Consider the following 14,414-nt stretch of genomic DNA (forward strand, 5'->3'; position numbering starts at 1 on the left):
GGGAAATTTAATTTATGCAATATAATTGATTCCTTTAGCAGTATTTGATATTATTGAGTCATTTTTGAATGGATACGAGTGGTTTGGAGGTGAATCCCAAAGGAAAAGCTGTGATTGAGAATTAAGTGGCCTTCGGAGCGAGGTAAGTGTTGTGTCTAACCCTGACTTGAGGGAATTAGGAACCTTAGATTACTTGCTAAGTGAATTCCATGTGAGCGGCGTATATGTGAGGTGACGAGTACTTATGCGCCGCCAATTTACCTGTTTTTTATGTTTCTCTGTTTTTCTTATATTGTCTTTTTTCTATGCCTAATTGCTACATGTTATACTAGTGTTGTTCAATTTATCTTTCTTATCATGTTTACAGATTTTCTGGTGATAATTGAGTTTTTATTCAAAGTTGAGATTGATATTATGGAACCAAATGTTGAAGTAAGGTTTGTACTTGTTATTCTATCTCAATGTTATTATTTATGCATTGCATTATGGTAAGAGAGGGTGTTAATGTACGAAGGGTAATGCCGTGCCATATTATGAGTGTTAATGCACGAAGGGTGATGCCGTGCCATATTGTGAGTGTTAATGCACGAAGGGTGATGTCGTGTCGTTTCTATTAATTTTATGGTGAGATTGAGAGTAAAAGCACGAAGGGTGATGCCGTGCATTTTTCCTTAATGTATTCACTATTCCTGTTGATTCATGGTATATTGACTGCTCCGGTAATCATTCTGTTGTCGTTCTTTATCTTGTATTCCCCTCAGTATGTTCCTCTCCCGACATTTTCTGTTTAGTTCTTTATTTCTGTTATTTGTATATACATTGTTAAATTATACATGTTGATTTGTAGGTGCCTTGCCTTAGCCTCGTCACTACTTCGTCGAGGTTAGGCTCGACACTTACCAATACATAAGGTCAGTTGTACTGATACTGCACTCTGTATTTTCTATGCAGATTTTGATACCGGCTCAGGTTGATCGAGATTTTGCTATTGGTCCGCTGTCCGGAGACTCAAGGTAGATCTGTCGGCGTTCACAGACCTTGAAGTCCCCGTCTATCTTTTATGTCCTACTATTTTCTTTCATTGAGACAGTTGTATTTCTTTAGACTATTACTTGTAGTAAATTCTAGAATACTCGTTAATTGTGACTCCAGATCCGGGTGGTAGTAATTAATACAGTTTTATAAAATTTCGTACTTATTATCTTTCACCTTAGTTAATTATTGTTATTTAATTAATGGAAATAAGGAATTAGTTTAATGATTCTCTAACGTTGGTTTGCGTAGGAAATGAAATGTTAGGCGCCATCACGGTCCCGTCGGTGGGAAATTTCAAGTCGTGACAATAACTTCAGTATATTATACTCATCCAGTATAAAATACTGGACAATAAGCCTTCATAGATCAAACTTCCAGCATAATATACTAGAATCAAATTTTAAATTATGAAGGCTAGCACGTTATTCTGGATTTCAAGTTACTAAAAATAATGGAACTCCAACAAAAAATACTGGAGTAGAATGGAAAAACATGATCAAATACAACATATAAAAAAGGCAAATTATCATTAAAAACAAGTTATTAGAGATAAAAAGATTTTCAGTATTTTATACTCATACAATATAAAATACTAAACAACAAGCCTTCAGAGTTCAGACTTCCAGCATAATATACAGGAACCAAAAACTCGAGCAAAATGTTCTGGATTTCAAGTTATGAGAAATAATAGAAAGCCAACAAAAAATACTGGATTAGAATGGAAAAACATGATCAAATCCAATTTACTCATCCAGTATAAAAAGCTGGACAACAAGCTTTTGGAGATTAGACTTCCAGCATAATATATATGAACCAAATTTTGAAGTACAAATTATCATAAATAAAAAAAGTTACAGTATATTATACTCATCATGTATAAAAAACTGGATAACAAGCCTTCAGATATTAGACTTCCCAACATAATATACAAGAACTAAATTTTGAAGTACATGGCAAGAACTCCAACAAACTATACTGGAGTAGAATCAACAAACTACTTAAAATCTAGCCTATATACAACGGCTACAAATATTTCAACAAATCAACTAAAAATAAATAAAAAGATATGACAAATCCAGAAAAAAAAATTACTGGATTACAATTGAAGAAAATTATCAAATCCAACATATAAAAAAAGAGGCAAATTATCATTTAAAACAAGTTATCAGAAATAAAAAGAATTTAGTATATTATACTCATCTAGTATAAAATACTGGATAATAAGCCTTCATAGATCAGACTTCCAGCATAATATACAAGAATCAAATTTTGAAGTATGAAGTCCAGCACATTATTCTGGATTTCAAGTTATGACAAGAACTCCATCAAACTATAGTGGAGTAGAATCAACAGACTACTTAAAATTCACCCTAATATACAACAGTTACAAATATTTGAACAACTTATGAAAACAAGTTAAGCAACTATTACAAAATAAAACTAAGAATAGAGTGATAAAATTATCAGAAATAAGTTGAACAACAGAACAGAAAAAAATTCGTCGATGTTAAAATGCCACGAAAATTTAAACGCTCACATTAACAAAATCTAAAATAAAACAAATGAAGCAACAATTAGAATAAAATTCAATAATAGTAATTGTAAAAATCACACTTACCCAAACAAAATTTGACCTACTAAGTCGCAAAATCCGTAAAGTGTTCTCAAGAGAAAATCATGAAAAAAGCGAAAATGTAAAAACAAAAACTACCTAAAAAGGACGTTTAAAAGAAGAAGGGCAAAAATGTTAATTACCTATATATTTTAAGTTAAAATGGCTAGAAATCAATGACATTAGCGATGTGGGCTAATTTTGGATAGCCACCCGTAAAAATGACTATGCCATGCCATTTTGACACCCGCCCAAGGTTGGGTTGGTTATTGACACGCTCATTCATTGAACTCATTCCATCTTGATTCAATCTATCTCAAACCCAATTAAAATTGATTAATTTTTAATCCAAATTGATCCATGAGTAACTTTGATAAAATATCTTTTAACTTGGATAACTTTTATTTTTAATTTTAATGTTGGTCTTCTTAAAGAACTTTCAGAGAGCACAGAAGGGTCAATAACGTGAGAACTATAATACGAGAATTAAATAATATTTATTCAGTGCATATATTTTACTAGTAGATGTTTGATTCAACTGATTAAAAATAAAGTTATATTTGGCTGTAACATAAAACATGTGTTTTGTTTACATAGATATATTTGGATAGGATTTTATTTTTATTTTTAATCTTGACATTCTTAAAAGACTTTGGGGAGAAGAACTTCAGAGAAGGATACTTTTGAATGTAATAGAAAGCAAAAGATTATGTACCTCGCTGTTGATAAGTGTTAACACATACTACTCTAATTCATACAATTGATTGGAGAAATAAAATACTAATTATTAATTGTAGATTGGTGACATACTGAGAGATTATGATTGAGTTGATGAGTGAAGTAACAATAACATGTCATGGCTTACCTCATTTTGACCATGCCAACTTTTTATTGTGTATGCTCATGTGCGTCTCAGGTGCAGAGCCACTATTTTCATTAACAGAAATCAAAATATAAAAAAATAAACCCATCAACAAATTAAAGAGTGTTATTATATAATATATGTATATTTTAAAAATAAATTATCGAGTTAAACAGTATAATTTTTTAATAAATGAATGTCGTTTTATATTTTTTGGGTACATGTAGCTCCGCCACTGTGTGTCTCGTGTGTTTGTATGTGCACATAAGGATAACTAAATTTTTTTTCTTATAAAGAATTTTAGTACGTTCTTTAATATTTTCTAATGTACCGAAATAATAATAATAATCAAAGTTCAAAATCTATATTTTATTATTTCCATATAATACTCGAGACTAACGTGCTACAAGAACGCAGGAGTTACCATGGGTGCACCAATAAGCAAAATCTCTTCTATCAATTCATACGTGTAAACCCTACGTTAGTTTTTCTTTCCAAAGAAAACATAACATACATCCTAACACCATGAACATCTTATCTTATTATCATTAATAATATTTTCTGAAAATTTTATAAAAATTTAAGTAGTACTTTGATAAAATTAAGAGATAATTTTACTTTTAGCCCCCTTAGTTCTTGATTTTGTTTTTACTTTTGTCGACCTGATGTTCGGCTAAAATGTATTCAACACTCAGTTAATCAAAGTATGTATTTTTAATCCTGTCATATAAAAAATATTATATGTTACGGTTTTTAGACTGTTTTTATAACTAAGATCCCCTCAAAATATGATATAAAAGTAGAAAATTATTATTCACATATGATTAATTACATATTTTAGTAACTCCAGCAAATAGTCAGTGAAAGGTTAAATATACTTATGGAATATCAATGACCAAAGAATAACTATAATTTGGTCTTGGTTAAGTTTGAAAATTTACCCAAAATGTCCCTGTAGTATTGGAAACGAACCAATGAAAAGCTGTAGATTACCAAAGAAGGCTCTCTTAAAACCCTCTTCCTATATAAACCCCTACTCGCTCTACAATTTCGATTCACTTTCGCCCCCTTTTCATCACTACTCTCCGCCCTTCCCATTCTCTTCCCATTCGCTCCCTTTGGCTTCTCCGGTTCGTCCCCTTTCTGGGTAAGTTCACTTTTCAATCGTTCTTGATTTTATTATTCTGTTCTCTTTTAGTTATATAATTTTGTCAATTTATTGTGTGTTTTTTTTTCGAAATTTATATGTAGGGATTTTAGGGTTTGATACACTGCGATTAGTTTCTTCTTTCTCGTGTTGCCCATTTCTGTGTTCTTTTATTTGTTGTTACATACATTTTTGCTGATTTTATTTTCTGACTTTATTGTGTTTTTGGTCGAGGTTTAGGATTTTTCAATGATGACTCCTGTTATTTTCCTGTTATTTTCTTATCTCTCGTTGTGCCGATTATTTTTTTATCTGCCGTGGTGCAGATTATTTTCCTTTCTAGTATTGTCTATTTGTGTCTTTTAGGCTGTGAAATTTTAGTTGTGCTCATCCGTATGGATCAGCGTTTAAATTTGACCATTAGGACTTAAATTGTGAAGTGGATTCAATTCACAAACATTTCATGCTTCAATCTCACTTTAGTATTTAATGGTCTCCATATGCAGATCCAGGATCTGAACGTTATGGGTTCAGATTTGTAATTATACCACCTCCATCTAATTTACTGGAAGTTATGGGTTCAGATGAGCCCATAGCTTGTTCATTGGATACGCCCCTGATGGTCTTGTATTTGAGCTTTTTTCATGCGAAGAATTGAACTTGTTGAGGAAAAAAATGGAACTTTAACACTAAACTATGACATCTTGACCATATATCTTTGTGAAGATTAGTGTTTGCTCAGTTGTTTTATTGTCATCTTGGTGTTTGTCAATCTGGTGTTCTATAGTTTTTGAAAGCTCTTTTGATTGTGCTGGTTATTGAGATATTTTACTTTCCCTCGGTGGTGATCAACTGGTGGAGCTTCTGTTAAATTGGTATTATTTGGTTTGATTTGGGAGGCTGATGATTTCGTGAATAACAGGTTTTTGAATTGTGCACCAGATGTCTGTTGGTTCCAGCAAGAAACATCAGTTTTTTGTTAGGGGTGCATTCCTTTTTATGAACCGCGGAAGGCTGTGGTGTGCAGGGAAGATCTTGTTTCGGCATTGGACTTGACAGCAGTTTGAGGATTTTTGTGGTGGGGGGTTGGAGGCTCTGGTGTATTTGCACATAGCTCTGTTAAGTTTATTGCCACCATTAATTTTACTCTAGTTCTTACTCAGCGAGCCCTTTTGGGGCTGGTTCATTTCATTTAGTTTGGCCGTTTTTTTTTCCTGGTTATTTCAATGGCGAGGCTTCCGCCTGGGTTTCGCTTTCACCCAACTGATGTTGAGCTGATTATGTACTATCTCAAGAGGAAGATCATGGGGAAAAAACTTCATTTTGAAGCCATAACGGAACTCAACATCTACAAGTTCTCCCCGTGGGACCTTCCAGGTATCTGTTTATAGTTTTTATTGGAGAATTTGTTAAAATATTGCATTCTTCTAAACTTGTTTTACGTAAGAATATATGAACCCCTTACCTCTGGCGCACATTCTGCTTCAAAGTTTCTCTATGGAGCCTTTATTCTGTAGTTGCATACTGTGTACATCCACCAAAAGGGTGTCCTTTCTTCATTTCTTTATATATGGAAAAGCAACAACTTTTACTTGAAAAGAATCTAGAGGAATCCCATACATAATAAAGGTTGTACGTATTCTACAAATGTTCTACATTTGAAAATCATATACATAATGTGCTATGTTGTCTCTGTGCTGTACTTGGGAGAAAAATTAATGCTTTGAGAAAGGACAAGCATCAGTTTGGTTAATGAAATATCTACTTATGGGATATTAGTTTTAGCTGCTTTGAATCTCTAAAGTGGCATTTGGAAGCTGTAGTGATAAAAGCCTATCTTTTCCTTTTTGTTTCATTATTTAACTTCCCAAGTTGTTACTTTCAGTCAAAATCTCTAGCATTTGGACAGTACCTTTTTGGGGGACTGAAGTAGTATGTTTATTTCAAGTCTGGTTAATGATTTTATTTGTCCTTGTTCAACTTTGCATAATGTTTTAATATCTTCTTGCAGACAAATGTTGCTATAAAAGTAAAGATCTAGAATGGTATTTCTTTTGCCCAAGGGAGAGAAAGTATGCAAGTGGAGCCAGAATGAATCGTGCTACTGAAACTGGCTACTGGAAAACTACTGGGAAAGATAGATCCATTAATTACGATGAAAAGATTGTTGGATCAGTTAAAACTCTTGTGTTCCACCAAGGCCATCCCCCGCGAGGGCAGAGAACTGATTGGGTTATTCATGAATACAAGTTTGAAGATAAAGGATTGGCTGATGCAGGATTTGCTCAGGTACTTCTATCTACCTTTGCTAAAATAGTATCTAATTTTTATTGATGCTCTTTCTTCTTGTGCTTGTATCAGTAGCCAATGAGAGCCCCTTGCAGTATTCTCACCTGCTTTTCTGCTTGCACTTGGTTTACTGTAATTTGATCTAGTGCCCGTCTGTGAGAACCTTGATTAAAACATCGTGCTAAACGGATCATCTTCTCTCATTCTCGGAATTAATGTTCCTGGGATACTATTTAGACGATATATTCCCTAGTACCTAGTACCCTACTATCTTGTTGATCTGTATTATTATCTTGTAGCAATTATTTTTCTTAATTTGAAATTTCCTGGCGGTGGTTGACAGGTTATAGATCCTTGGTTTTCCTTAAATGAAAGTATACCAAGATAGACTCTTATTCTTTTGGAAGCCTTAATTTCTTAAAGATTGCATCTGTTTCTCATTGATCCTTCACTTGTGATCATGGAGAACAATGTTGATGGCACTATTCTTGTATAGATTTGGATCAGAAAAAGTAATGAATTGGTAGGTCTAGGTCTTTGGTTTTCCTTAATTGTGATCTTGCACGCCACGTCTTTCTTTTCTCATATTTTTGAGACCTTTAATTTCTTTAATAGGTCAAATCTGTTTTTCAAGTTTTGTCATGGCACACGATTCCTATGCTTGGATGGTAGGTAGGAAATTTGGATAAGTTATGCAACTCAGGTGGAAACATCTAATAAACTAAAATACAGTATATATTGCATACTGCTCTCTTGTTTGAAGATTGTGCAACGTCAAGCATTTTCTTTCCATCTTCAATCTTCAATTTCTTCAGCCTATGTTAGAAAAGACTCTGAAAATTCAAGTTCCTCAAATTCTATAGTATAATTTAGCCTATCATAATCTTTATAAAAACAAATTATCAGCCAATCTTAGCTCTGCTAGGCTCTTTGGAGGGATCCAACGGTTTAAGACTCGAGTTAGATATTGGTGTCTGGATTTATTGTGTTCTTTATATTACTGTGGGTCTTCGTACAGTAGTCTCATCTTTCCTTATTTTTTTTTGTAAATTTTAGAACTTATTATTCATCAAAGCCTTGTTTTGTAGGATTCATATGTGCTATGTAAAGTATTCCAGAAGAGTGGGCCAGGTCCAAAAAATGGTGCACAGTATGGGGCACCTTTTAAGGAGGCAGATTGGGAAGACGATGAGATTCCTGCTGAACCTTGTACATCAGATGTTTTATGTGCTCCACCTCGAAGGCCTGACAATAAGAACTACTCAATTGAGAGTGAGGCAAGCATGGTTAACCCAGGAAGCACATCTGGCTTGCCTTCAAGTCAACCGAGTCCGAGTCTATCTTCTATTCAGAGAATGCCTTTGGATGAGCCAAATATTGAGGTGCTAGGTGAACCACATCCATCCAATGTATCTCCTATCAATTGGATGCCGTCCGATAAGCTAGATGATGAGGGGGTGACTGGTGAATCAAACCCATCCAATATTTTTTCTGCTCTGCCTGTACTGCCTGAAAAACAGAGTTTAATTGATACCAGCATGATTAACCGTGGTCCAGGTCCATCTAATGCTCTGCTTTGTACTAATAAGATGCCTCTGGATGAGCAAGATGATGAGATCATTGGTCTATTAGCTCATTTCACAGAAGATACTACTTTGCTATCTGATGGCAATGAGAATAATCAGGTGGGTATGCTTTTAGTGCTGTTATAGCATAGCTACTTGTACAGGCATTTACTGTATTTTTGGAACTTGTTTTTTTAATGTGTATTGACCATTATCCCTTTCTTTTTTCAAACAGAATCTAGAGAACTTTAACCAAGATATGAATGCTCTACCTGATCCTTTTACTGATGGGAATGATATTTTCGACGGCCTTGGTAACATCGAGAACTGGGAAGGACTGGGTCAATCGAGATCTGATCTCTCTGCAAGCTGGCGAGCCAATTATAGTCTTAACCCCATGATTCTGCCAGAAGATGCTGCCTATATGGAGCTCAATGATCTTGAAATCCCTTTGGATCACTCTGCTGGAACCTTCGAAACTGGACGATTAGCGCTGAGCAACTTCTGTGTGCCATATAAATCTAACATTGATGTGCAGCAGTTCTGTTTTGGAAACAATTCCTTGGGCATAAATCAAGATTTCTGCGAAAATCAGCTCCCGATGCTCCCTGAAAGTTACACTCAACAAGTGAATCATTCTGACATGGTGATACCTTGTTCTTCTTGTGTTGAACTGAAGTTATCTTTTCTCTTACGGTTTCCATATCTTACTAATTGATTTCGTTAATTGCAGGTTTATAATTATTATCAGAACAACGTAAGTCAGGGTTATAATGCTGCGACCAACTTCAGTGTTAGCTCTTACAAGCAACCAGAGGAGAATAGTAGACTCGCTGCTCAAAACATGGAAAGAGGTAGATCTCATTATTTCTGATGACAATTCTCGTCGGTGGTACAAGCTTTCATGTTCGATCTGTTTGTCTACATAAATGCGTTTGTGGACAGCAAATGAGAAATTGGATACTCTTGGTGGAAAATAGCGTATTTATTCAATATTCAGAGTCCACTGTAGGATATAAATCTTGTGACTGGTTTTACATTAGTCTTTTGGTCATGTAATCGATGTGACCTGTCTTGGCTGTTAGAAGGGTAGGGGGAAAAGCTTCTTTTTCTCTGTATTTTCAGTTTTAGGTGATTTGATCATCTTACAGTGTAGAGACTGCAGCATCTATGACGAGGTTACATAAACCTCTAATTTATGGTCAGTGGGGCTGCAGGTACATGCTGCAGTCTATGATGTGTTCTCGGTTTTTTTACATGGGGTTCTCATTTTCCTTGTTTGTTCATCTTGTCTTCAGGGGTGCAGCAAAGAAAGTTTTATTTGAGCATATTTGCTATTTGTGGTGGCTCCTTGATACTTGTCAAGGCTGAGGTGATTCTTGGGATTGATGGATGCACTAACGACGCCTTGTCAGTTATACTGGGAGATCTGTTTTATTCGAGCATATTTGCTCTTTGTGGTGGCTCCTTCATATTTGTCAAGGCTGAGGTGACTCTTGAGATTGATGGATGCACTGACGAAGCCTTGTCAGTTATACTGGGAGGTCTTTCTTGTGTTTTTACCTGTCAGTCAAATGTTGGTAAGGCAGATATTTCTAAGGAAGTGCTTGAGCCCTTGCGTTTTGGGTTTAGTTTGGCTCTTTGCTTTTCTCATTTGAAGAAGTTATGGTGTAATTTATTTTGGGAGTTTTATGAATTTATCTTCTTAAAGATATTGCTAAATCAACTTCAAGTTATAATTCAAGTGGTTTGTTGTTTCATCTTCATTCCCATCTTAGCTATAAGCTTGTTATGTGGTGCTCTTGGTTTGATAACACACTGATAACTCAGAGTTGCAGGTGGTCGAAAATGCATTACAATATTTGTGTTCAATCTTCTATACCTTTCTCCTGTTCAGCTCTATTCTATCTTATTAATCTTTTAACCAAAAAGTGTTGTTGAACTTCATTCATCTACAAAATCTCGACCCTTAAGCTTAAGGTGTTTCTATCAATATTTGTGTGCATGATACTTTTTTGGTATTTGTGCTTTGATGTTTTTGTTTTTTGCTGAGTGTATCTTGTTCTTTCTCGTTATATTTCCAATTGTTCTTAGATTTAATTGGTCAACCTGTTTTTGATACTTTGCATCTTACTGTTAAGACCGAAAAAGCAATTTGTTTTCTAGTAGTTGGTGGTGGTATAATAATAGCTCTCCTCCAAATTGTGAAATATATAAGTCTCCTCTTCTAGTTTGTAAAAGCCAAAATTATCGTAGGAGTTTCTTTTTTTCTTCAAATTGGATTTAGTGAAAAGAATTGAATATTTTTGCATGACTAAAACCAATAGAAGTGTAGGTGCAAGTGATTGGCCTCATTAAAAGCCGTATAGGATTGACCGATTGAGAAATCGGATTTCGGATTTCTTTGCAGAGATAGCCATTCTCAGGAATGCTATTTAGAGATTAGCCAGTATTATTTTTGTCCTGAAATTTTAAATTAAAAATCTTAACTTCAGGACAATCCAAAACACTTTTGTCCCGAAAAATTAAACTGAAAAATTGAAGTTTAGGACACACTGGCTAATTCCTAAATAGCAGCACTTTATAGTGGCTACTTGGTGTCATTTCTACAAGTTTGGGAGATTAGGAATTCTCCAAAAAGTGATTATATTCAAGAAGCCATGAATGATATGGATATTCATATTATCTGTATTAAATATGGTTTGAATCGGATAATTTATTCGTTTTTATATTACCCATTTTCGAACCGCCCACATCCGATCCGATCCGCCAGTTTGCCAACCCTATCAGGTAGGAGGTTCCAAAGTTTTTGCAAAAGTTCCATTAAGTAGATATTCAATTAACTCACAAACTTCAAATATGTCACATGGGCATATTATTTTAAACATTTAGAGTGAGAACTCTTTTGACAAATACTAAATTTAGCGGAAGTAGGTGAATATTTCTTTGTTCATACAAATTCAAAAAGGAGTTTGGAGTATGAGAGTTAAACCATAGTTCAGAAGTACATTGTCATGTTGGTTCACATGCTATCATTTAGGATGGGAATTGTTTTTATTCATATATTTGTTCTTGCTAGGTGTATTATATTTGACGTTTGTGATTAAAAAAAAATACAGTCTAACGTACAAGGTATTTCGCATTCATGCTGGATTCGGAAAAAGACTGCTCTGCACCTTAAAGGATGTGATATAAACAGCTTACCCTAAAACAAACATTAATTGTTGCTTTCACGGCTTGAACCCGTTTGCAACTAACAATTAGTATTAATTTAAGATGTCGCAAAATTGAAATCGGCTGTCAATGACCTAAGACAAACACATGATAATTTTAGAGATAAAAGTCTTTACGAAAACGTTGGGTCTGAAAAAGCATACGTCTTCCTTGTTGCTATATTAAGAATTGATCACTGCCAATAATTGTTTGTCACATCGGGTCAAAGTAAAACTCTACCAACAAAACCAAAACCAAGAAAATTTCTGCCTATTCTACCAACTTAACCGACATCTTCATTTTATTACTCCATGTTTCACGTGAGAAGACTATTTATCCGTATGAAATTGACAAATTAAACTGCATAATAAATAAAAAGAGTCGAGTACATTAAGTTCCTATTTGCACGGAAACTGAAAAAGAACTAGACTATATTGAGTCTATGATCGCAGTCTTATTTTATATTTAGGGCTATTTTTATAGTTTGAATCCATGACTTCCTGATTACACACGAAAGTTTTTATTGTTGTGTTTGGTGGTGTTTAAACCGAATTGAAAAATCACACAAAATCAAAAAATCACACCAAATCGATTAAAATATCTGATTAGGTGTGGTTTGATATTGAAAAAAAAATTCGAAGTAAAACGATATATAAATATATAATTTTTATATATACTTTTAAGACTATATATAGAATTTTCTTTAAAAAATATCTAAATATTTGGATCCTCTCATGTGATATAATATTTAATAGAACTGTGAAATGCATCCATTTTTATTTACTTTGAATAATGGATTGTTTCATCACTTTCTTATCAAATGTTATTGAAATGCGTTAATCTCTTTGTTCTTTCATATTCATATGTCAAGATCTACTAAATTCTTGAAACTTTTTCGAATTTGAAATGGTATTTCGATAATTTAAAATAAATAGAATATATCATTATTTAGGTATCATATTGATTTTTATGTTTACTTATTAAATTTGATTAACCTTGAAAGCGCATATCAATAAAAATTATTATTAGACGACTAAGAAAATAACTGTCATCTGTTACTAAAAAATTTATCCCATAAAAATATGTAATAGATCATATGTTTGTTAGTTTTTTTAATTTTTACTAAACATATATGCACTTATCAAAATTTTGTCTATAACTTTAATAAATTAAGATTGAAATAATATTCATATAACAAATATTTTTGAAAAATCTGATAAAACCGAACCAATCCAAATCAATATAGTTATTTTAATTTGATTTTGATAAAGCCAAACCAAACCGATCTATATATTAAAGCTATATATAATAGACTCAATATGCAAAAGGGAATAAATATTATCTTGAGATAAAAGCAAGGTAAGTCTGAGTAGAACAAAAATCTATATACAAAATGCATAATATGCATTCATTTATTCCGTCTAAACATCACATGAAGATAACACATATATACGGAAAAAGACTTTTTAAAGAAATTTCTCCAATTTGCTACACGTGTCCAATGTCAGATACTGTCCGTCCAAAGTCCAAACCATCCAATGAACCGTGTACTTACCTTATTGGTTAGAGTAAATTGCAGAGAACACGTATATTCTTCTTTTAGAAAAAACATTCAGATTCACTTTGGGGGCTTTCTATAACTGAATATGGTAATTCCAGCAATGCACACGTGTCCAATTTAGCCGTCCTTAAGTCCACGTCGCCGAAAATGTGGTGATTTTGTCTGCCACGTTGCACTTCGTTGTGTTCTAGACTTCTAGCTCATCTTAGCCTCATGTTCTCTTTTAAATAACTCACGTGACACCCTCTCATTTGTTAAAACTTTAAACTTCCCCCTTCTAGTTTCAAGAATTGTGCTAACATCCCATGTGTTAAATATTTAGTTGATTTCTTGCGTACCACTTCGAAATGGATTTAGAGTCCGCTTTGATTGGTTTATTTTAAGTGATTTTAAGCCAAAATAACTTTTAATCTATTTTGTTGTGTTTGAATAGAGTAAAAAAGTATTTTTAAGCACTTATTTTTAAGCTAAAAACAAAAACAAGCCAAAAACTAAAAAGTATAATTCATAATTATAACTTATGGATTAAAAGTTATTTTGGCTTAAAAATCACTTAAAATAAACCCATCCAAACGGGCTCTCTCAAAAAAGGAAGAAAGAAAAAATACTAGATATCAATGACTTAAAGTTAAAACTAGTGGCGTATACAAAATTTTGCAAGTATTATTATATTTTCTTCTGAAAATTAAGAGACATCAATAGTATTAAAGTTTTAATATCAATCATAGGTTATTTTTGAATTTCCTTATATTACTTATATGAGAAATTTTTAACGAAATAATATATGTAATTATGTAAAACCTCTTAGCAAAGAATATTTCAGGCGCCACTAATTATAATTTTATGTCAAATTATCTTTGATTAGGATGTCTAATATGCATGTAAGATCAAGACTATCATTGACCCCGAAAGAAATAATATTTTAATAGATTTCTTTTGGGATATACCTTGAGGCTCTTTCAGGAGCGGACACTATCAAAACGTCTTGAGACTTACGCGTAAGACTTAATTTTGTGAAACTTATACCTCAAGCGCTCGCTATGCGTCCGAAACACGCCTAAGTGCTCACCACTCGAAACTCGCCTATATAACAATTAGACATGTAAGTGAAATACCTCGCCTCACACTCT

The 14,414-nt window shown here is 33.4% G+C and overlaps 1 protein-coding gene across 2 annotated transcripts; it reads left to right on the forward strand.

Moving 5' to 3' along the window:
- The first annotated feature begins 4,505 nt into the window (after positions 1-4,505).
- LOC104099302 (uncharacterized) lies at positions 4,506-10,410 on the forward strand. 2 transcript variants are annotated; one of them, XM_009606255.4, is made up of 7 exons: positions 4,506-4,656; positions 5,579-6,033; positions 6,668-6,945; positions 8,034-8,630; positions 8,746-9,156; positions 9,244-9,364; positions 9,809-10,410. In XM_009606255.4, the coding sequence occupies exons 2-7, from the start codon at positions 5,883-5,885 to the stop codon at positions 10,330-10,332; spliced, it is 2,082 nt and encodes a 693-aa protein (XP_009604550.1). In that variant the 5' UTR covers positions 4,506-4,656; positions 5,579-5,882; the 3' UTR covers positions 10,333-10,410. The 2 variants fall into 2 exon arrangements, with proteins under 2 accessions (XP_009604550.1, XP_009604551.1); XM_009606256.4 differs by having other exon boundaries at positions 4,519-4,656; positions 5,599-6,033.
- The last annotated feature ends 4,004 nt before the right edge of the window (positions 10,411-14,414 follow it).

The sequence above is a fragment of the Nicotiana tomentosiformis genome, chromosome 5 (assembly GCF_000390325.3).
Source record: "Nicotiana tomentosiformis chromosome 5, ASM39032v3, whole genome shotgun sequence".
NCBI lineage: Eukaryota > Viridiplantae > Streptophyta > Magnoliopsida > Solanales > Solanaceae > Nicotiana > Nicotiana tomentosiformis.

What these genes read in the sequence shown, in the direction of transcription:
- LOC104099302 (XM_009606255.4), top strand. Translation starts at nt 5,883, where the DNA reads ATGGCGAGGCTTCCGCCTGGGTTTCGCTTTCACCCAACTGATGTTGAG. An exon ending in CTGATGCAGGATTTGCTCAG is followed by an intron (nt 6,946 to 8,033) that starts GTACTTCTATCT and finishes CTTGTTTTGTAG; the next exon opens with GATTCATATGTGCTATGTAA. An exon ending in ATGGCAATGAGAATAATCAG is followed by an intron (nt 8,631 to 8,745) that starts GTGGGTATGCTT and finishes TTTTTCAAACAG; the next exon opens with AATCTAGAGAACTTTAACCA.